General features: G+C 45.3%; 2 protein-coding genes across 3 annotated transcripts in view; both read right to left on the bottom strand.

Annotated features, from left to right (window-relative positions):
- Positions 1-6,829: 6,829 nt before the first annotated feature.
- Positions 6,830-11,812, bottom strand: STBD1 (starch binding domain 1). The gene is made up of 2 exons (XM_083176808.1): positions 10,825-11,812; positions 6,830-8,030 (listed from the first exon to the last, which is right to left on the bottom strand). The coding sequence occupies exons 1-2, from the start codon at positions 11,741-11,743 to the stop codon at positions 7,189-7,191; spliced, it is 1,761 nt and encodes a 586-aa protein (XP_083032934.1). The 5' UTR covers positions 11,744-11,812; the 3' UTR covers positions 6,830-7,188.
- Positions 11,813-15,492: 3,680 nt separating this feature from the next.
- Positions 15,493-23,702, bottom strand: part of FAM47E (family with sequence similarity 47 member E) — a 38,894-nt gene continuing 30,684 nt past the window's right edge. For both annotated transcript variants that reach the window (XM_083176782.1, XM_083176773.1), the window contains 3 exons: positions 22,649-22,807; positions 17,153-17,230; positions 15,493-15,902 (listed from right to left, as the gene is read on the bottom strand). In XM_083176782.1, coding sequence (XP_083032908.1) covers positions 15,759-15,902; positions 17,153-17,230; positions 22,649-22,807 — 381 coding nt within the window. In that variant the 3' untranslated portion in view covers positions 15,493-15,758. The remainder of the gene's footprint in view (positions 15,903-17,152; positions 17,231-22,648; positions 22,808-23,702) is intronic.

Here is a 23,702-nt window from a genome sequence, read left to right as displayed (position 1 = left end):
TGATCCTTTAATTATCATAGCAAAGAATAAAAAATGATGGGGCAATCTGACACCATGACTGGGTTGTTTTCTTACATCGTTTTTTTTTTTTTTTGGGAATACAAAATGAGAAACAAACATACAGCACACATCTAAAAGAAAAGGGAACAAAAAATATGTTACACAGTATTTACTTACAGCAGGCTATACATAAAGAAGAAGTAATGGCAAATGGTCTAGGCCACCACAAAGACCATATAAAATAGTCAAAATGTATTAAAATTGCCTCAAAGGGGGTTGAATCATGTTGAGCAGAGGACAGAAGAATCAGTGGGATCATCTAGGACAGTGGTTCCCAACCTGGGGTACTAGTACCCCTGGGGGTACTCTGCAGACCAGTTGGGGGTACTTGAAAATAATATTGGTAATGGCGGACAATGAAAAGTTCTTTTGATGGCTGAAGAAGACCCATTGCCAAGGAGACAAACCATGTTGTGTCATATGCCTGACCAGCAATCCACTGGGAGCTTCCCATGCTGCCCTCAGACATCAGCAGTTATCTGCCCAGCACTGACAAAGGTGGGAGGAAGCAGCAGCATTAATCCTACCGGTGTTAGCGGGAATCCAGGAGATAATACACAACCAGTGCCTAGACACAGAAGGGCATTCCTTGCTGTATACTACTCCTCCGCTCCGCCTTAATATAAGGACATGCAGAAGTACTGTCCATATTTCAAAATGAAAGGAAGGGGTACTTATCAATGAAAAGCCTAATCAAGGGGTACAGGAGAGAAAAAAGGTTGGGAACCACTGGTCTAGGAGAAGCATTGTCTCATACCAACAGGAAGAGTGAAGGCAGCAATGTATTTGTGTACAAAATGTAGGCAAACAATCCATGAAACTTTCCCACATGGAAAAGATCAGTTTAGTGTCGACTTATGCTAAGTAAATAAAGTGAGTCTACATCTTTGTGCATCATAATTAGACCTGAATGCCTTTTTAGCCAGCATATCTCTCCTGGGTTTGGAAAAAAATGACTAAACTCTTGGGTGCAAATACATTCAAAGCAGCACAACCTAAGAAAAACGGAGTCTCAAAACTTATATACATAGCAGTAGCAGTGCTGACATATTTATGCACTAAATACAAGGTTTAAGTAGGATAAAACCCGATAAGAATACTTATCCAAAAGTGGTCACTGGGATATCGGTTGTCCTGATGGCTCTAACCACATGCATGATGTATGAAATCTATATCACCAGAACACAGATTCTCAAGTTGGTCCTCAAGACCCCACACAATGCATGTTTTGCAGGTCTCACAAAATCATGCTTACTGTCACTCTCCGCTCACGGATGTCCGCTTGAACGGCGTAGGGGGCAGCAGCTGGAATCCCCGGCGCCTTACTGGATGCCGCTGCAGCGCAGTGTCCCCTTAAATGAAGCAGGACAGGACAGGCCCGTCCACCAGACTATCTCTCCACCCTCACACCAGAAGATGCTGGGCTGGTGTGAAAGGGGCCAACCCAGGAATGTCCCTGAATGATCCAGGCACCATTTTACAGAGTAGTCCCTGCATTTTCAGGTGTGAAAGGGGTATTACCTCCAAGTCTGTCTGTTGTTACCCAGTTTGTTTATCACTGTCAATTGTAAAGCGCAACGGAATCTGCTGCGCTATATAAGAAACTAAATAAATTATGATGAATAAAAATGTTTGCTTGGAAATTTTCACACCTATTTTGACAAATTAATTTGGCACTCAAAGTATTAAACAAAAAATTGGTATACGGTTCACTTCTGTGGATATATTTTACATCTACTGTAATACTGTCCCTCCCAATATAATCTCCTTTGTGAGGTGGCTTATATTAAGCTCTAAATGGAAAGAAGGATGTTAATTACCCACCTTTCCTAGATATTTTAGTCTTATCTGTTAAGATAATTGACTCTTATTATTAAAACAAACTCCCAGTTCTTAAATCTTATTATAGTTTTAAAAGAGATAGCAAACATAATTGGCAGGGTGTAATGAAGGAGGATTTGTTAATGTTTTTAGGTTTACCCTCTTGTAAACAATATAATTGTTTGATGTTGCCACCATTTACAGCAACACAAAATAATTGCTTTCCCTTTCATAATGCTTTCCTGGCACTTATTATTGGCAATCATCTTTCTCGCTCACACATGTCCAAACAGAGGCAATCACAAGGTAGACAAGCTTTCAAAGCATTTGCTTCCAGCAGACTTACTCATTTAAGAGAATATTGCTCAGTCCAAAACAACATTAAATTGCCCCCCTAATACAGTCTATAAAGTAATAATGCCCCCATAAGATAGTTAAGGTTATTTTTCATCTCTTTTAATACATGATTGACCCCATAATAAAAAGGTATTGTGTGTTGTCATAATCCGATTTGCCAGATCGTTTTTTTAAGCACAGGAAAGAAAAGATTATTTCTATTACATCAAATAGGACAGATAAAATGGTGATTGACATACCACCAATTAGCAATTTTGTTTTTAGTGATTGCACAAATGCAATTTATTTTCAGTGTTTGTACCTTATTGTACAGTACATTGGAAGGATCATACTCAACAACTAATGTAGGTCATACTTCTACAGCACAATTCCACTACTCCACGTCATTATTAATTGATGTTTATCAATTATTCCCACCAGATTGCCAATCATGTTCAAAATCCCTGACAATCCCAATTTCTGGGTTGGAAGTGTTAAAGCAAAGATTTCCAACATGTTAAGATTATCCTGGCTTATTCAGGCATTGGCAGGACAGGAATTGCCCTGATAGCTACCTACTGTATTGGTCCCTTAACTGAGAACATAACGGTGCCATTTACAGACTATCAGGAAATTTGATAAACTCCACAAAACTTATCACAACGATTATTGGTCGCAGGTAATAAGGCCCTATGCAGGCATGTCCAAACTATGGCCCTCCAGTTGTTGTGAAATTACACATCCCTGCATGCCTTGCCATAGTTTTAGCATTCCCTAATAGCAAAACTGGGGCACGGCATGATGGGACTTGTAGTTTCACAACAGCTGGAGGGCCATAGTTTGGACATGCATGCACTATAGTATCTGCAGTAGTAGTTATAGCACAGGACAGGCCAACCTGTGGCTCTCCAGATGTTGCCACAGTTTCAACACTCCCATATAGCAAAACTGTGGCAAGGCATGATGGGATTTGTAGTTTGACAACATCTGGAGAGCGACAGGTTGGCCAGGCCTGTTATAGCATGTCAAGGATGATAAACTTGAACTATAACCCTTGCCAAGAATTTGGCAACCATTTCATTGGGTTTCAGTTGACCAGGTGCAGCCTGACCCCCAATTCACTGGATCAAAGCTTTTCAACCCAGGAATTTGCTGAAAAACCCAGGTTTTTCTGTGGTATGAAAGGGTCAACACTGGTCTTAAATCCCAGCAATCAGACCCTGGTCAAGAGCAGGGTCAGAGTCTAAGACATGTGTTGACCCTTTCACACTACAGAAAGACCCTGGTTTTTCAGCAAATTCCCAATTGAAAATCTTTGACCTGGTAATTTGCTTCTGGTGTGAAAGGGGTATTATTTAGAACCATTAATAAAGCCAAACTGTTACTACATTTATATGATCCATTGTGGACAGCACTACTTGATGTCAAAGCTGTATGGAGTCATAGCAGATGCTTCAACTGCAGTTGGTGCCATATTCCAGATATGCCAATATGAAGGATTATCCAATCACATCCTTTTAAACTAAAAAATTCAGTTGACAGGCTATACTGTCCTGCTTATGGGAACATGGTAAATGGGGGGGGGGGGTTTGCCTCATTGAACCAAAGCAGCGTTGGTGTAAAAGGGGTAGCTGAACACCTGGGAGGACCCAGGTGGGGGCAGTGTAGATGGGTTATCTGACTCAACGGCCTTTGATAGTAAAGTGTCCTGCGGTCAATATAGAGGCACACCAAGCCTCCGCTGCACTGTGCAGCCCAGCAGCTTATCTTGGTGCTTGGCTTACCCCAAGTGTGGCGGTCCCGGGCCCTGGCACAGTGATCCCAGCTCTTGGAGATTATATCTCCAAGCACCGCAGTGGATACGGAGCAAATTCTAGATCCAACCTGGCTTGGAACAGTGTTCCAAATTCCTGGTCGGATCCAGGATTTTGGTGTAAAAGTGGAATTGAGGCATCATAAGGATTATGAAGTTTGAATTTTAGTAACTTTAAGGATGACTGTAGAAACGTCCCGTTGATTTTTTTCAGTTTCCAGCAATAAAATCTTATACAAAACAGATTATGTAGTTGGTTAGAGAGGTATGCACAAGGTATGTGATAGCTGGCAGGCTAGGGAATGTAACTTTGTGTAATTCCAAGATTTTTATTTCAAACTGCAACTCAGGAGTAATTTGCTAGTGAACAAGTCATACTACTTACAGTACTCCCATGATGGCCAGCCTAACACACTATGGGGGCCACAGGTGTCCCTATAACCGTTAAACTCCGTAACAAGTTAAAACTACATTTACCTATCTACAAAATTAGTTCAGTAGGTAATACAATGCAAACAATAAGTGTTATAAAATTATCTTGTATCTGCTCTTAAAATGTTAGGGGGGGGGGGGGGGGTGAGGCTAGCATATACACAAATCAATCATGCAAAGCTCCGTATGAGAACGTGTTATGCTCTGAACATATATTCACATATGCAACCAAAACTAGACAACTTTGCAGCACACTGGTGCATTAAGGCCCATACACACTGGGAGACTGAGCTGAAAGCAGCTCAAAACAGCCTATTTGAGAGTCTTTCAGCTCTAAGCCGCCAAGTTTGTATGCCCCAGTGGTGAGCGCTGCTGCAACATCGTCCAGAAGACTTCAGGACGGCTTTGCATAGCTCTGCAAAGCCATCCTCCCCCTTCAGTCGGCTCCGAGCAGGGGAAAAGCCGCTCAGTGTTTATACACTGAGCGGCTTTGCCCGCAGCGGGGATTGTCATAATCGCTGTCCATACACACTGGGCATAGTCGACCAGTGTGTGTGTGGACCTTAACAGAGCACAGTAGAGGGGCTGATGCAGGCAGCCCCCCTAAATTCCCGGCACCTGTGCTTCGATGACAGGCACCGGGACTGGCGCATGCGTAGTACAAACCTCTGTACTGCTCATGCGGTCAGCTTCTATGGGCTGCTTCGGCAACAGCCCATAAAAGTAATCATGGTCCCAGCGCCTGCACAATACAAATGACAGGCACCGGGACCAGCGCATGCGCAGTACCGATATTAGGTATGCGCAATTGCCAATTTTGCACGGCCGCCCGCAGAAAGGTGTCCCGTGGGAGGGAACACCTCCCAATGGGACTGCCTTGGTGACTGGTAGGTCGGACTTCTAATTGGAAGTCAGTGCAGTCTCACAGACTGCATCTGGCTTCACTACAATGGTGGATTTTACCTGTGGGGGCTGCGGCCCATAGGTAAAAACTGCCACTGAGTGATACACATGCATGAGACCTATGCTGACAACCAAGTGTTTGCTGCAACATAGGATGTACCATAATCAGTATTTCCAAAACAAAAGGCTTCAGTGGAATAATTGGTTTTGAGTTACGGGAAGTGTAGATATATCTTTAAAATAAGTATAAAGTACCAATAGGAGCAGTCTGCTAATCAATTCGGGGGGAGGTTGGCCAAGCAATCTGATTAGATCAGCCTGATCAAAACTATAACTGCACAATGTATGACCACCTTAAGAGAGACTACCAACTCCCCAAAGATCAAGTAGCTGTACGGTATAAGGCACCCAACACTTTTATAAGCTGGAAAATTGTGGTAGTTTGCAAGTTAAGGCCCCCATACACTATGCGATTTTCAGCCCTTCGGGACGATAAATCGGGTGAAATCGGCCCAAAATCGCATGTGTTTGACATCTGATGCGCGGTCCCGCGCGCATCGGATCACGGCGTCGGACCTGCAGAACATAAGATATATCGGAATCTGAGCCATCATGGGTGCTTTTTAGCACCCACGATGTTCAGATCCGATATATCTTTATATACAGCCCCCCGTCTTACTAGCAGCACCCCTCCCCCGCATTGACGGCTCCCGGCGGAGGTAGTGCAGGCGGGGACCGCAGGCGTCGCAGAGCCCGTCGGCGCGGCGGGAGAATAGGAAGAAATACTATTCAAAAGACCGGGCGGCCGCTGATTGGCTGAGCTCTCAGCCAATCAGCGGCCGCCCAGTCTTTTGAATAAGATCTTTCTATTCTCCCGCCTCGCCGACAGTCTCTGCAATGCCTGCGGTCCCCGCCTGCACTACCTCCGCCGGGAGCCGTCAATGCGCGCGGGGGGGGGGGGGGGGGGCTGCTAGTAAGACAGGGGGCGCTGCGGGGGACAGAGTTGGCAGTAACAGAGCCGGGCAGGAAAAGCTGTCAGCGCTGGAAAAAAAAAAGCCCATACAATGAATGGGCAGCCTGTGATTGGCTGAGAGCGCTCAGCCAGTCAGCAATTGGCTGAGAGAGTGCTCAGCCAATCACAGGCTGCCCATTCATTGTATGGGCTTTTTTTTCATCAGCACTGACAGCTCCCGCCTCCCCGGCTCTGTCACTGTCCCCCGCAGTGTCCCCTGCACACAGCGAGACGATTTATCACATGTAAAAACTGGCACATCAATTGCCAATCTTATCAAGCTCCCCCGGGGAAGCTCAGGGGGAAGTCGGGGCGACTTGTCCTCAGGACAAGTCGCCCTAGTGTACTGTATGGGGGCCTTTAGAGCCACCTCACACAAGACATGTTAATTGCATAGTTAACCAATGCATTCATTTATGGCATCCTTTCATATTATACATACTTGGACACAGTTTGGAACAGAAACACTTGTTTATTAAAAAGAAAAATAGAACTACAGAAGACAATACTAATATTTCAGGAACATACAATAGAAACAGCAAAACAGTTCATTTAAAAAGTGAAAGTTGCGCCTCATGTTGCAGGCTTTCACTTTTAGACACAAAGTTGCATGAGGGCTAAAATGTGCACTAAAAGATAGGTTGCTTGGTATGTCACAGTTACAATCACTGCTTGGTAATCATTAAACTGTATTGATGCAACAAACAGTCTCACAAAAGCACTAGCACTCAACTTCTACCTACTATATATTGCTAAAAATAGAGCAGACAGCAATAAGCACAAGACTGAAGTTGCCTAGAGACGTTTCGCACTAAGGATACCCCCACCATTGTTGGTTTGTAAAATCATCATGTGTAGCTTTTAAACATCTGTTACTGCATTCCTCCCAGCGTTTTATCTTTCCATTTTCAACCAGTACAAATTTCCACTCCATGCTGGTGTCTAATGGAAGGGTGATTGAATGGGACCAGATGCCATCTTTTACATATGACAGAGGGAAAAAGGCCTCCCACTCGCCAACTTCCTTATGATCCCCAGTGACTGCAATAATTTCGGAATCTGAGTGTGTGATGTAATGGACCTGGAAACGGAAACTCACATTCTGTGGCATTGGCTGAATAGCAGCAACCCTCTTTGCCTTTAAATAGTCAACTTCATAGAATTTTGAGTCTGAGTGATTGTTAAAATAGGCCTCACCCAGAGCAGACCCTTTTAGACCAGGACTTTCTTCTTCATCCTGATGGGATGAAGGTAACCAGATGGTAGCTTTATCCAGAACTGAACTAGAGCGAGTGCCTTGCTGAGCAAGATCTTCAGATAGATGGATCCCTGTTAATCCTTTATTAGTGGTTTCATCGGATATGCTGTTGGTATCAAAAGCAGCATTATCTTGTAATCCATTTATCTCTACAGTGTCAGCGTGGTTAGTGGATAAAGGTTTTTCTTGTGCCACATCGGTTTTTAATTGTGCCAAAGGCTCATGTTTTACAAAGTCCATTTGTTCAGAAGAATGCTTACCATGCTCATGCGTTACCACGATGTCTGAGAGAGAGTCATGATGGGCAAATAAATCAGAGTCTTTTAATGTTGGTTTAATTTCCGGTGTAGCCTCATGTGTATTCACAGAAGCCACAAAAGTCTCTCTGAATAACCCTGGTTGGAGGAAAAAAAAAAAAATGTTTTTAAACTAATAATCAATACATGACAATTCAACCATATAGTCACTCAGGACGACAAGATACATCAATTGTAACAGTATTGGTAAATAAAAACAGCTATGTGCTGCAGCTAACACTTTTCTGCACATAATACAGGACATTGCATTGTTGAAACCATTATGACCTTTATTCACCATCTTGGCTTAATGGTTATACAAAATTGACAGTTTAAATAAAAAGCTCCCAAAAAAAAAAAAAAAAAAAAATGCATGTTGAAACCAGACACGTTTTCTATGGTTTCATGAACCTTTGATCGTCCCTACACTTGGACAGCAGTTTTTCTTTTATTTGCTTCACTATTCACTGCCTGGCTACCTTTCATCATAGATTAAGGCAGTGGTTCCCAAACTGCAACCCGGGAGTGCCTCAGGTCACTTTTCAGGGGTGCCTTGGGTTGGTGGTTCAAGACCAATACAGATTTATGGTCAATGTAACAGGCAAAATCAGTGCTGGTGGCAGTCATTCATAACATATGTGGACAAATAGAAGCAAATCTTGTCCCTCACCACTTAAGGATAATATACAGTATAAACAATTGATTTATTGAAAAACTTCAGAAACCAATATTAAACTATGTCTAAATGGTGCCTTGAAAATATGTTAATGCTCTAGGGCAGTGGTAGCCAACCCTAGCCCTCGAGAGCTACCAACAGTTCACATTTTCCAGACAACCTAGCTGCTGCACTCATTACTCACTAATGCTGGCCACACATCAGACCAACTTCCTCCAACCATCCAACTAGTTGGTTGGATGGAATAAAAACCTGGTACTGGATAGGAGCAAATCTAATTTGTAATTAAGTAATTTGTTTCCCAAATCGGAAAATGGACAACAACTGTCACTCAGACAATGTACTGTAGTTGGACCTATTTAATTTAAACAATTTCACTGAATGTTTTTGTCCATTCTCCTGAGTTCATGAGCAAATTGCTTCTTGGCATTTGCCCGCACACAGTACCAGATTTTCAGTCCAACCAACCATCTAGTTGGAGGAAAGTTGGTCTGATGTGTGGCCAGCAGAACACATTTTAAAAGATACAGATGGAGCTAATTAGCTCACTTGTGATTCTGTGAGGAGACCTGCAAAACATGCACTGTTGGTAGCTCTCGAGGACTAGGGTTGGCTACCCCAGCTCTAGGGAGTTTACAAAAAGTATGGGAACCACTGGATTTAGGTTTAAAGGGGCCCATACACGGTCTGTTAAACGGGATCCGTTTGGGTCTTAATTAGCATGCTTCGCATCGGATCGTATGCCTAGTGCATGCAATGCGATCCGATGCGAAGTTTAGCTAGTACAAAAAGTATGTGCAGCACATACTTTTTGTACCGTACTATGTGATGCGCGGGAGCGCGCATCGCATAGTACAAAACGGATGGTCCGGGAACGGACCGTCTATGGGCACCTTTATATACTAGAACTTTCAACAAATGCTCTATAGCTGGGGTAGCCAACTCCAGTCCTCGAGAGCTACCAGCAGTTAATGTTTTCCAGGTCTCCTCACAGAATCACAAGTGAAGTAATTAGCTCCACCTGTGGCTCTTTGAAAATGTTTTAGCTAGTAATCAGTGCACCTTTGCAGCAGCTAGGTTGTCAGGAAAATGTAAACTGTTGGTAGCTCTCGAGGACCGTGGTTGGCTACCACTGGTCTATAGCATTGTGAAAAACCCATCAAAAGCCATCCAGCGATTTGAGATTATAGCATGGAGAATGAATGGACAAAAGGAACGAACTTCCTTTTGGAATTCAGCCTAGTCCCCCAGCTTGTCTGGAATTGTTCAACATTAACCAGAACAGGCCATCAGCCAGCATCAGATCAGGTCATAACTAAAGGTTTCTGGACAAGTTTTGACATTCCGCAACATAGTCAGACATGTCAGATTTCCTTATACTGGCTTATTACCAAGCTCTACAACATACCTCCCCCACATTCAGCGGGAGAATACCAATGGACTACAGTGTCCCACCATGGGGGTCAGGGCAGGGGGTTGTTGAATAGATGCCATACACACAGCTAGCTAGCACAGGATTGAGGTAATTTTCACAAAGCATACCCATATAGTGTAGTGTGCTGCAGAGATCCATCACAGCAATAGCGCTTTATTGTAAGCACTGTACCTGCACATTAAAATTCATACATCCATATGATGCAGGCAATTATCACTTTTTGATCTGGGCTTATATTATAACAGCACATCTGATGAAGCGGAGGGTAATAAAATTGGCCCCATAGGGTGGAAATTAATTGCTTTTTGAGTGTCCAGACATAATGGGCTTCCACCAGAGCTATTCCATGGTCACCAATCACCCCCTTGGTTAATCAAACACCTTGAGACACTATGGAATCTTCTCTTCTACTGCTTGTCACCGGTCTGATAAACCAGGTTAACCATTTTCCCCAGGAAGAAGAAACCCACACCATTTTTCTAGCACACTAGAGTGCTCAGACCCTACTGCTCCTGAGAAGGCTGCACACAGGCCTACACCTAGACACTGGTAAAAAGTAGAAAACTTTGAGCAAGTCTTCCAAAAGAACACAAGTCATTCCAATATCCTCATACTGTGGAATCTGCCAGAAAATGTTTACAGTATTTTTAAACGTTTAAAATAGACATTGGGATTGAAATGGCAACTCATCACTATTACCTATTGCAAACGAAAACCCATCATGCATTTCCCTAGCATTTATTTGAAAAAAAGAAAAGGAAAAAAAAAAGAAAAGAAATTACCTGTTGCATGGACATGGTCCTCAGGAATCACGTGACTCTCCCCACTATTGCTGTACACACCCTTTAGGGCTGTTATAGGATGCACCTTCTCCTGCACAGGGCCAGGTACACGGCAGGGCTCCTCATGCGCTCCATCTTCCTCATGCAGAGCCGCAGGATGCCCCAGCTTCTCCCCGGGATGCGAGCTCTGCTCGGTCAGGATGCCAGCAGGGAGAAGCTCATCTTCTGTGCTCTGCAGACCGTCACCGGTACTTTCTGGGACATGTGGGGGGTACACAGCCGCTACACCGCGCTGCAGCTGCTCTGCATCAGATACATCCGTGGGGGAGTCATCCACATCGGTCTGCACCCCATCTCTCTCTGACACACCTGGCAGGTGCACAGCCCCTACATTGCTCTGCTCCCCATCTCTATCTGGGACATGGGCAGAGCAGATCGCCTGCGAACACGGCAGCACCGCTTCCTCCACGACAGTTTCGCCGTACAGTTCCCCACCCCCTATGGGCTGCAGGGCCACTTCTCCGCGTGCAGAGGACCCCGGCTCCACATCCGCCTGCGCGCAGCCATCTGTAGGGACCCCCTCACCCTCTTGCACATGGGCTGCCGGAGTCGGCACAGGAATGCTGCCCTCTTCTGTCTTTATGGGACCAGCTTCCCGGCACTGTTCAGTGCCTGCTCCGGACTGCTCCTTGCCGGTGCATGGCGCAGTCTCCGGGGATGCCCCATCCTGCACGCCGGGCTCTGGCTCTCTCTTTCTTCTGCCTCCAAACCAGACCCAGGTGATGATAGCAGTCAGAATCCCAAACACCAACACGGACCACATGCTGCTGCCGGCGTCTGCCTGGTGGGATCCCTGCTCTCCTGCGTGCACAGCAACACTACTACTGTGCAGCTGGTGCGCCCCGGCCACATGCACCATGCCAGCTCCACCCAGCAGGACACGCACACCCCACACGGCCGCCGCCTGCTCACTTATAGCTCACGCAGGAGGATCAGCTGCTGCTGGAGAGGGATCATCGCCAAACCCCTCCCCGCCCCACACTGACAGATTATATAACTCCAGATCGCTCACTGGCACTGTGGATTAAACACCAGATTGATCACACAGTACAGAGAAGTGGTGGGAGATGTAACACGCTATCGCCACTGTCACACAATAAACGTTTTGCAAACTTCAAACTGATTCACAACAAAGAGTCCCCAGAGCCTCCACTGATTCTAGATCCAGGTGGTAGTTCTGTAGCTTCCTAGGGGCCCATTTAGTAACCTACATTTTTACATTATTTTAGTTTCACCTATATGTATTAAAGGGCTTTTAGAGCAATTTTCAGGAAAAACTGCTCCATACCCTTTAATTCCCATTTTTTTAGTAAGCAGATCACATTTCCCATATGTATAATAGGAAATGATCTGGGCAAATTTACTTAAAAAAAAAAATCGCAGTGGTCTCTATGATAATAAAGCCAGCTTCAGCTGTAAAATCACAGGGCTCAAATGCAAAGCTTCTGCACAGCTTTGGGGCTCATTTACTGTGGGATACGGTCGTATTGTCGGCCCGACTTAGGTTGACAGTCATTAGGTCGACACTGTTGGGTCGACAGGCAACTAGGTCAACATGGGACAAGGTCGACATGGATTTAGGTCGACAAATGCGTTAGGTCGACATGGGTTAGGTTGACAGGTCGTTAGGTCGACATGGGTTTTTTCACTGTTTTTTGAGCTGACGTGCTGACAGGCGGTATTTCATGTGCTACCATCCACTAGGGCGAGGTGGGAGAACAAAATAGTGTGCCGAGCGCAGCAAGGCACCATGCCCGAAGCATTGCGAGCAATGCAAGGGGCTGCGGTTGACTTGCAACTGTTTCCATGTCGACTGTGTCGACACCCAGGTAAAAAAAAATATGAAAAAAACCCATGTCGACCTTGCGACCTGTCAACCATATGTCAACATGGAAATGGTTGGTATGAAAAAGTTTGACATGCGCTTTTCATTTTTTTTTTTAAGACTTTTTTCATACATTACCATCCTAGTGGACAGACTAAGATTATAATAGAGTACCCAGCATAACGAGGCAACGTACTGAAGCATGACATGTCCAAACTGTGGCCCTCCAGCTGTGGTGAAACTAACATCCCAGCATGCCTTGCCACAGTTATAGCATTCCCTATTAGCAAAACTGTGGCAAGGCATGATGGGACTTGTAGTTTCTCAACAGCTGGAGGGCCATAGTTTGGACATGCCTGGATACGGTTCCCATGTCAATCTATGTCGACAGAAAAAAACGTGAAAAACTCATGTCGACTGTTTTAATTTTGACCTAAACTATGTCGACCTTTTTCAAGTGTCGACCTAAGTCCTGTGTGACCAATAGTGGTCAACCTATTGACTGTCGACCTTACTTGTGTGTCAACCTTTTGACCCATACCCTGGCATAACACTAGTGCAGGCATGACAGAGACAATACTTTATTATTTAATTTATTAACTTAGGTTAAGACTATCTAGGTAACAGTTTTGAGGATGTTCTGAATTTAAGTCACATAACCATGAATTTAGCATGCATGGGAATAGGTGAAAACTGGAACCAGACTGGACCCAAGAACACCGGATCAGACATGCTCTAGTCATTAAATTGTGTCATATTGGAGCTTGTAGTGTCTGGTTCGGGAGGTGTCCCATCTAGTGAGGGTGCCTGTGACATCTGTGCGTTCAGAATCCCGACGCTGGAATCACGACCGCCAAAATCCTGACACTTTCTCCCTCCGTGGGTGTCCACGACACCCCTGGAGGGAGAATAAATTAGCGTGCCGAGCGTAGCGAGGCACTGGGCCCGCTGCGTGGCGAGCGCAGCGAGCCCGCAAGGGGGGGCGATCCATGTCCCCCCCTTGTCTGTATTTCGGCGGTCGGGATTCCGGCGTCGGGATTTTGAACGCCGGGATCCCGACCGCCGGGATTTCATACTGAATCCACAATAATAGCATTGTATGACATACAATAAGGTTTTAGGCACCTCCGACCTTTTCATACTCCCACTATCCACGTTGGCGTGGAGTTGATTTTATAAAGTGTGGCGAGCCACCGAGCCCAAAGCGTGGCGAGCGCAGCGTTCCCCGCGCGGGGACGCGGATTACTTTACATGTATTCCGCGTGCGCTCGCCACACTATATAAAATCAACTCCACGCAGACGTGGATAGTGGGGGTTTGAAAAGGTCGGAGGACGTGTTCCGCTGCGCTCGCCACGCTTCGGGGTGGCGTGGATAGTGGGGGGTGAATAAAACCTCATTGTATATCATACAATGCTATTATTGTATAGCTAATGTATTGGCATCGTACACCCTATAAAATTGCATGCGATTTTGCAGGAGGTGCGATGTGATGCGATCCCCCGGGGCTAAGATACTTTAGCAGTGAATAAATTACATAGGAAAATCGCATCTTAAAATGGCCCATGCGATGCGATTTTCCTACGCAGAATAGCCCACTAAGCAAATTGCTTAGTGGGCGCCCGTCTACTACATAAGTTCCAAATTGACTATTATGTGACCGATAACCACTTTAACAGTATGGTGGAGGGCAGTATGGGGGAAGGGGGGGTGGGCTGGTCCCCTGCCTTCCCTGGAGGCCTCCTTTTGCCACACACACCTACCTGCATTAAGTATAACAAGGATACTCATAGACAACCTTGATTTTTTGGTAGTAGGACTTGGTGGCGCAACCCCCCCCCCCCCAGATCCCAGCACCCTATTCGCAGCTGAAAATGGGGCACTGTCTAATTTGCATAAGCCGTGCCCTCATTTACATATGTCACGCCCCCTTTTGGGCGCTCGTCCCTATTCTGATATTGATAATGTTGGGAGGTATGCATCAGGGGTCTATTGCTTGTGTGCTGAGACATCTGCTGAGCAATCTGTGCTTAAGCACCTCGCTCAGCATGGAGACGGCGTCACCCCGTGTTTACAGGGCTTTCCTCTATATTTTATTTATCCATAAGGTTGTTTTTTTTTTTATTGCACATGTATTTGTTCTTAAATTCTGAATGTTTATTATCACTATGACATAATGTTATTTTGATGTGTTGAGACTTGATTTTTTTCTTATTGTCCATAGTATACATTGGACCTTATTCTGGTTGACATTCAGCACCCCTTCGCACTGGGAATTCACCCGCACAGCTGTGAATGGATGTTTTGCATAAACATCCATTCACAGCCAAGGGGGCGAGGATCACCTCAATCGATGGTTGCAGATCATTGAATGATGTGGAGCGTACATGGAAAGTTAAGACACTCTCAGGTGTCTTAGCTGTGCTTGTGTCCTGTACGAGGACAGGGCGGGCAGCTGACATTCGGTGATGTCAGCTGCCCACCCCCGGTATCTGCGGCCATTACCATGAGAACACCCAGCGTTTTCATGGGAACCCCCATGAAACACTGGGAGTTCCCATGAGCACATCCCCCAGCCTGCCGCCCCACGCCTGCACTATCTGCCGTGGCTGCTCGCGCACAGGGTATGCACATGTGCAGAAATGCGCATGTGCAGAACAAAAACATTGCGCTCCCATGCGACTTCGCATGGGAGCGCATCAACTAGAATCAGACCCAGTGTGCATTGTATGTTTTTACTTCAATATTCAATAAAAACAGATAACACCTAAAAAATGTTGCAGGTTTTATTTTGAATATACCAAAGAACTCCGGATATTAAATTACAATTCAGAAGTACTGTAATTTGTCCCACTTAGTTACTTCATGGTTATACAGTATGACAGTTTCATGGTAACTAAATGTTGCTATTCTAAGGTTTTTATAGTGCTCACTTATTAACCTTTTAAGTCATTTGTTTATGGCTGCCTTCAGAAATCGCCCAATCACACATTAACCCTATTACTAGTTAATATTCAATCCAAAGACAGAGTATGGCATAGAGAAGGTTATCAGTTTATTATACTATCATCATGGGTGGAGGCTGAGCTGGACCGGTACCAGGTGTTTCTGCCAGAAGAAGCTGTTCTACATCCTGTTGGAAATGGGCTTTCTGAGGGCACAGCATCATTTTTAGGGAACATTTTGTTGAGAAACTGCAAAAGAAAAGATAATATAACACACACATATTTTATATATTATATACAGCATATATACATATCCACACAAACACACATACCAGTAATCCCGCTCAAAGCAAATGCTTTGAAAGCTAATAGATGTAGTTTCTCTTGCTGCCAACAGATAGCAGTGTTTCAGAGCCGCACAGACACTAGACATATATATAAGACATATATATATATATATATATATATATAGATAGATCTCTACCCCGCACAGCCTAACCCTGTCCATACACAAACAGCATAACTCTTCCCCCACAGCCTAACCCACAAACATTAGCTGATGTAATTTAGCAAGCATCACCACCTAAATGTAATTTAATATTTAACACCCCAAAAAGGCAACAGTTTTGAATTACAAATGACAATTACACAGTTTGTTCTGACCCAGAGTAAATCTGCGAGGAAGAATGGGCAAAATTCATAAGATGGTTGTACAGTAGTCTGCAGGGGTTGCATAAAAAATAATAATAATAATAATGAAAAACTTGTGTTGAGAGCCTGGCTGGGCCCAGGTATTTCTCTGGTGTCGTGGCCTAATCGCGGAAGATGTGGCCATGTACCCTTAAAATAAAATACAGTATAAATAGTACTTTAAGCACCTCCCTGGCCACACTACAGCCCATCACACAGCAGCATGTACTGGGTTGAGAAGAACTGCTGCAGCTCCTTCTTCTAGATTATGGGAGAAGGACCAGGGTCCCCACTTGGCCCATTCAACAGACCTGAGCCTGGGTAATTAGTACCTTACACCCTTGGTACTCAGACTCTATAGTCCTGCGTGGTGCTGCACGGCTGCCAGCAGAGAGGAAGGGGCCTGGACAGTGGAGGCTGCACACGGGCCTCCACCTCTCTTAAAATGCCATTGGTAGTACCCCTCCATCAGCAAAACTGACCCATAGCATTTCACAAAAGATAGTGGTCGCAGTATAACTGTCATTGACGATATCCTCAGATTAAGCTGCATGTACAGATGTCAGGAAAGTTGCCAATGGCTCGCGGGAGAACGCATTGTTAATGATACAGTGTGTACACACTGGATGATAATTACAAAAATGTATTGTGCATATCGTTTAAATTGTTGTCTGGTGTGTATGCAGCTTAAGCTTTATTTGTTTGGAAGTAGGTGGAGCAAACACTCCACGAACCATAATGTTTCCCTATTACTATGCATATTTAAGTAAACAAATAAAAATGAAATAAACAGAACTCATGATGCTCACATGTGGTTTTCTGTAGCCTTTTGTTTCAATAAAATCTTTAAAAGCAACTGTTCCGTGCAGCTGCATCAGGTCTTCATCCTAAAAAGGAAATGTTTCTGGTTAGCATGACATAGCTGTTGCTTGTAAACTAATGATAAAGCAGCTGAAAAATAAATGAAATTCAACACACTGGAGCGATGTCGGGTTAATTGGCTGTTTCATAATGACAAATTGGCTAAACCTTTCAGTGTGTACAGGTGAAATGCATGCTCCAGCAGTGGAAAGCAATGGACGCTCATCGAACCTGCTGCATAGCCAACCTGATAACCATCATTTGCTACCTATGTTATGCAAATCAAGGATGGAACAGTAATCGTTTCCATCCTTTATTAAATATTAGTGTGTATGGGCAATTGGGCTCAAGAGAAGTTATTCCTTAAATCGCCCAATCACACCATTTTGTACCCAGCTTAAGCCTTACAACACTACTATATGCTTTCTATGTTTATAGATGAATTCGCAAAGCATTCTTACCTACTTTAACCCCTTCAGTGGGGGGGGGGGTTTGGGGAGCGCTTCCCACTGGGTGAGTTTTTTATGGGGATCGCTTCCTAAAAAATAAACCACCACTGCCTCCCTGGGTCCGGGCAGCGCCAATGAACCGTCAATCAGCCGCCTCCCGTCCCTGCACCCCGGCGCCCCGTCCCTACATGCTGCGACCCAGCTTGTCATAAGCCGGCACCGCAGGCTGTAATGTAACAGCCGGTGGGCCGGGAAGCCGGGGGTGCGGTGGAGGGGAGGGAGCCGGGCAGCACTGAAGCTGCCTGAGTTCAGCGCTGCCTGGCGCTAATCAATGGCAATCCTGAGAATTTTCCGGGCTTGCCAGCCTGGGCATTAAGGCATAGTCCGGAAAATTTTTGGGATTACCAGTGAAGGGGTTAAGGACCCAAGGTGAGGTCTGAGAGGCAAGCTCTGGGGATGTGGAGATAGGATGTGCATCACCATAGCAGCAAGTGGGGGCATCTGGGAAGGATCCCCAAGACACAATGGGGAGATTTATGAAGCAAAATACGGTAGGAAATGGCTTATTCGTATTCAGTCGGATTGAAATACAGGCAAGTATTCCGGATACTGAAATTTGCTAATGTGGAAGTACGTCAGTATTTTGACCTTTTACGGCCGATAATCCCATTTATATTTGTATCCCTGTAATGTATACGAATAAATACATAATCGAAAAAAAACACCTTGTATTTTAGATTGCTCCAATGTTATTTTGAAATTTACTAATAATTTGTATTGGGAAATATGTGCGTATACGATGTGTATGATGTGTAAACAAATACAAATCATACAAAAATTCAACAAAAAAAATACTCGTCAAATTTGAGGAGTATTTCACATTGTAGATTTTCACATGTGAAAATAATCACCTATTTCCCCTCACATGCACAAGTGTGTGCCTTTATAAGCACACACACACACACACACACACACACACACACACACACACACACACACACACACACACACAATGACTTAAGACTAAATAAAAATGACAAAGACTCAAATAAGATTCACAGGACAACTTGTACAACAAAAATCCACTCACCACACCCTCCTCTCTACACCTAGCTAAATATAAAAGGAGCTTGGGCATGTAGGGGGCTTATATATGGGCAGTGCCGTTGAGAGGGGGAGAGGAGCGGGTAAATTTACTGGGCAGTGGGAGTAGAGCGCATAGGCAGCTGCCTCTCTCCCCCGCTCAGCACACACTGCTCAATGCCATGTGCTGAGTGGGGGAGAGAGCAGGGCCGGTGGGGGGCGAGTCGAGGGCGCCCCGGTGCCGGGGGGGGGGGTGGGGGGTGTCCCTGCAGTCAAGTAGTAACGAGCGCTATCCGCCTGGCTACGCGGAAGCGCTTCTGTTGTGGAAACACTGGCCGCACGGCGCACGCTGATTGGCTGAATCTCAGCCAATCAGCGTGCGGCCAGTGTTTCCACAACAGAAGCGCTTCCGCGTAGCCAGGCGGATAGCGCTCATTATTTCTTGACTGCAGGGACCCCCCGCTGCCGCCGCAAGCTTTATATACACAGCCGCAGGACAGGTACCCCTGCGGCACGGGGGGGGGGGGGGGGCGAAATGCCGCCCTCCAGTGGCCGGCGCCCTAGGCAAATGGCTAGATTTGCCTAGTGGTGGCGCCGGCCCTGGGAGAGAGGCAGCTGCAGCAGCAACCTGTCCTCCGGCACACAGCCCTGCAATTTTTTACCAGGGACGTGGCCACGCCCCTACAGCTGGTCACGCCCCTCCTGTTCACCATGCAACCTTTTTACCGGGGCCCGACGGTGCTTTCAGCGGCCCTATATTTTGCTGGGAGAACACTCCCAAGTTTGTAACTTGCAGCCAATCACTAATACCCCTTTCCCACTGACAAATATTTCCTGGGTTATTGCATATGAATGCGCAACAACCCGGGAAATTGGTCAGTGTGAAAGGGTCCTGAAAGACCCGGGATGATCACGGGTCCAGGGGCAGTGTGAACAGGTATCCTGGGTCAACGCGACCCAGGTCCCGTTCACTGCATTGTAAAGGCACCACCCCCGCTACGCCTCCCAATTATGCCACCCATCTTTATGCCGCTCGGGCGGCTAGTGTAAAAGCGTTTGTAAGCCAGGACGCACCCAGGATTTTAGACCCGGCTTGCAAGTGCTTTCCAGTGTGAAAGGGGTATAAGTGGGTTTAGGTTTGAGAAAAAATAAGTACATATTTTCCAAAACACGTACGTATATTAATTGGAAATATGTACGTAAAAGTAGGAACAAAACACCTGTAAAACAAATTAAAATATGTATGGTAACAGAAATACGAATACGCATGAAAAATATGAATCCATATGACACCATACGCCATAAAAAATACGAATTGTAAAAATACGACAGCTTTGTACATTTTGAAAACAATATGCATACGTATTCCAAATACACACCCGATGCCCACCGTAGAGAGAATACGAATTGTATCTAGTCGTATTCTTAGTTAAGTTCCCCCAATGCCGGGATGGAGTCAAATGGGATTGGAAGTAGTAGTAGTAGTACGTTTATTTATAAGGCGCCGCAAAGTGTCAGCAGCGCCGTACATAGCAAACAAAAAACAAATGACAAGGTAACGTACAGGGTGTGTTGAAAAATACAGTATAAATAGGGGTATAGCTGGTAGGAATAAAATCAGCTTCAGTTCAGAAGTAGGTGTCAAAATTGTCGAGGAGACTGAAGATGAAGTAGAGGAAGGGAAGAACAGGACAGGAGGACAGGTGAGGTAAAGAGGTAGGGTGAGTACAGGAGGCAGGAGGACCCTACTCATAAGAGTTAACATACTAAAAATAGGTGGGTGGACGAACGAACGAAAAACAACAGGATAAGTAGGAACGGAGGGGAATGGAGGCAGGATAGGAGGATCAAAAGAGGTTAGGAGGAGGGATAGGCTAGTCGAAAAAAGTGGGTTTTGAGGGAGCGCTTGAAGGAGGTAAGGGAATCAGAAAGCCTGATGGGTGGCGGGAGGTTGTTCCAGTGCAGGGGGGCAGCGCGAGAGAAGTCCTGGACACGGGAGTAGGAGGAGGTGATTTGGTGAGAGGTCAGTCGGCGGTCAGCGATGGAGCGAAGAGGACGGGAGGGAGTGTGGATAGAGATCAGTGAAGAGAGGTAAGGAGCGGTGGAGGAGGAGAGAGCCTTGTAGGTGGTGGTGAGGAGTTTAAAGAGAACTCGGAAAGGAATGGGGAGCCAGTGAAGAGATAGACAGAGGGGGGAGGCGGAGGTAGAGCGGCGGGAGAGGAAGCCTAGCAGCAGCATTAAGAATGGTTTGGAGAGGTGCGAGGCGGGTGAGAGGTAGCCCAGAGAGAAGGATGTTGCAGTAGTCAAGGCGGGAGATGACAAGAGAGTGAATGAGAATTTTGGTCGCGTCAGTGGAGAGGAACGCTCTGATGCGTGAGATGTTGCGTAGGTGAAAGCGGCAAGACTGTGAGATAGCACGAATGTGGGGGGTGAAAGAGAGGGAGGAGTCAATGATGACACCGAGGCAGCGCGTTTGGTCGGTGGAGGTGATCTCGGTTTCACCAATGCTGATGGAGATAGTGGGAGAAGAGGGGATGTTCGGGGGATGGAAGATTAGAAGTTCAGTTTTAGCCATGTTTAGTTTCAGGAAGCGTTGGGTCATCCAGGCTGAGATGGCCGTGAGGCATTCGGAGACCTTGGACAGGAGTGATGGGGATAGGTCGGGGGAGGAGAGATAGATTAGGGTATCATCAGCATAAAGGTGGTAATGAAAACCATAGGAGCTGATGAGGGTGCCCAGAGAGGTGGTGTAGAGGGAGAAGAGGAGAGGGCCAAGGACTGACCCTTGGGGAACACCGACTGGCTGCGGGGTAGTAGGAGAGGAGGAGCTTGGAGTGGAGACGAAGAAGGAGCGATCGGAGAGGTATGAGGTGAACCAGGAGAAGACCGTGCCAGTGATGCCAAAGGAGCGGAGGGTGTTGAGCAGGAGAGGGTGGTCAACAGTGTCAAAGGCTGCCAACAGATCAAGCTGGATGAGGATAGAGAAGAGGCCTTTGGATTTAGCCGATAGTAAATCGTTAGTGACTTTGGTCAGGGCAGTTTCAGTGGAATGTAAAGGGCAGAACCCGGATTGGAGGGGGTCTAGAATGGAGTTAGCAGTAAGGTGGCTTAGGAGACGATTATAGGTCAGACATTCAAGGAGCTTGGAGGCAAAAGGGAGGAGGGAGATGGGCCTGTAGTTGGATGGAGAGTTGGGGTCCAGAGTTGTTTTTTTGAGAATTGGGGAGACAAGAGCGTGTTTGAAGGAGGAAGGGAAGATCCCAGAGGATAGGGAAAGATTAAAGAGGTGAGCCAGGTCAGAGCAGACTGACGGACTGAGACGACGGATAATATTGGAGGGGATAGGATCGAGCGGGCAGGTGGAGGGAGAAGCGGATTGAAGGACTTCAGCAGCAGTGGTGGGGTAAAATGAGGACAGGGGTTGGAAGGAGGGGAGTGGAGATGTAGGAGGGGAGGAGGGAGAGGGTGAGGTCATGGCAGCAGTGATGGCAGTCACTGATGGAAGGTGTAGTATATGATGATAGCACTTTATCATAAACTTATCCATCACGCCCATTATCACATTTCAGTGCACATGTAGAAAAGCATGACCCACTGGCTTGTGTCTGCCCATCAGTCCAACATATGTCATTGGTAAACTATGTGGTTATATTACCTTCACGACTTAGTGACAGTGGGGCAGATGTATTAAGCCTGATGAAGAGATAAACTGGAGATAAAGTGAAAGGAGATAATGCATCGGCCAATCAACTTCCAACTGTCATATTTCAAACGCAGCTGATTGGCCGGTGCGTTATTTCCTTCCACTTTATCTCCAGTTTATCTCTTCACCAGGCTTAATACATCTGCCCCACTGCCTCATGTTTAATTTACTTATAAAAACAGAAAATGTATGACTTGTGTGGAAGTTACCTTTTGGCTGAGCCTATGTTTTGAATGCATGCCCCTGGCGGTCTTTTCTACAGATGGATCAGTTAATGGTTCACTGACTTTATGCTTCTTCCATATATTTGGATCAAGGTACCAAGCTCCATATCTAGTTTTCACCCATTTTGGGAAGTATGTGGACTCCTTTGAAAGGAAACATATATGTTATAAGCAGTTTTTTATCTCTGCTTGTCAGACTTAATGAAACCAAAAACGAACAACCAAAGGGGCATTCATAAAATGTGTTACTATCTTAGGAAACACAGCTATAATGATTAGCTATAATTATACACTGACACTACACCACTGTGGGGGAATCATTTTACTCAATGATTCACAAACTAGGTGCCCTGGAAGTGAATCATGTTCCTCACCACATAATTGAGCCTAAAGATGACATGTGAACACAATGATATATATATATTTTTATATATATATATATATATATATATATATATATATATATATATATATGAAAGAAGGAGGTTTCAGGGTGCGCCAATTTCATTTACATATATATATACAACAAATCTGTTGATCAACGATATAAAAGTCCAGATGGTATTTGTAAAAAGATTTATTCAGGAATCTTCCAAAAATGATGACAGAGGCCCAACGCGTTTCGTCAATAGCTTGACTTCATCAGGGGCAATGGAAGTGGTACAAAACAATTTCACACTATTGATTTTTAGTTTTTTAGAGAAACAGCAGAAATTTGCTTGCGGGTGATGGTACTTGAAGAGGCTTAAGCTGGTATCGCTGAGGATCAGCAGAAGCAGTAGAATAAGGTGTAGTAGCAGTCCATTGATGTCAAAAAAGTTTTTTAGGGGAATAGATGAATAACCCCAGTATTTAACAACAGATCAATTAGAGCAGTGTGTAACCAGAAGTGAACTCCTTGAGATCCAAACACTGAATGATCTCAAGGAGTTCACTTCTGGTTACACACTGCTCTAATTGATCTGTTGTTAAATACTGGGGTTATTCATCTATTCCCCTAAAAAACTTTTTTGACATCAATGGACTGCTACTACACCTT

The sequence above is a fragment of the Crinia signifera genome, chromosome 1 (assembly GCF_055691185.1).
Source record: "Crinia signifera chromosome 1, ASM5569118v1, whole genome shotgun sequence".
NCBI lineage: Eukaryota > Metazoa > Chordata > Amphibia > Anura > Myobatrachidae > Crinia > Crinia signifera.
This window is presented reverse-complemented; position numbering and strand designations above follow the sequence as displayed.

Bases quoted from the DNA above. Each gene is read 5' to 3' on its own strand.
- STBD1 (XM_083176808.1), bottom strand. From the start codon at position 11,743: ATGGTGCATGTGGCCGGGGCGCACCAGCTGCACAGTAGTAGTGTTGCT. The intron at 8,031-10,824 runs GTAATTTCTTTT...TCCTCCAACCAG, and splicing joins GGACCATGTCCATGCAACAG to GGTTATTCAGAGAGACTTTT.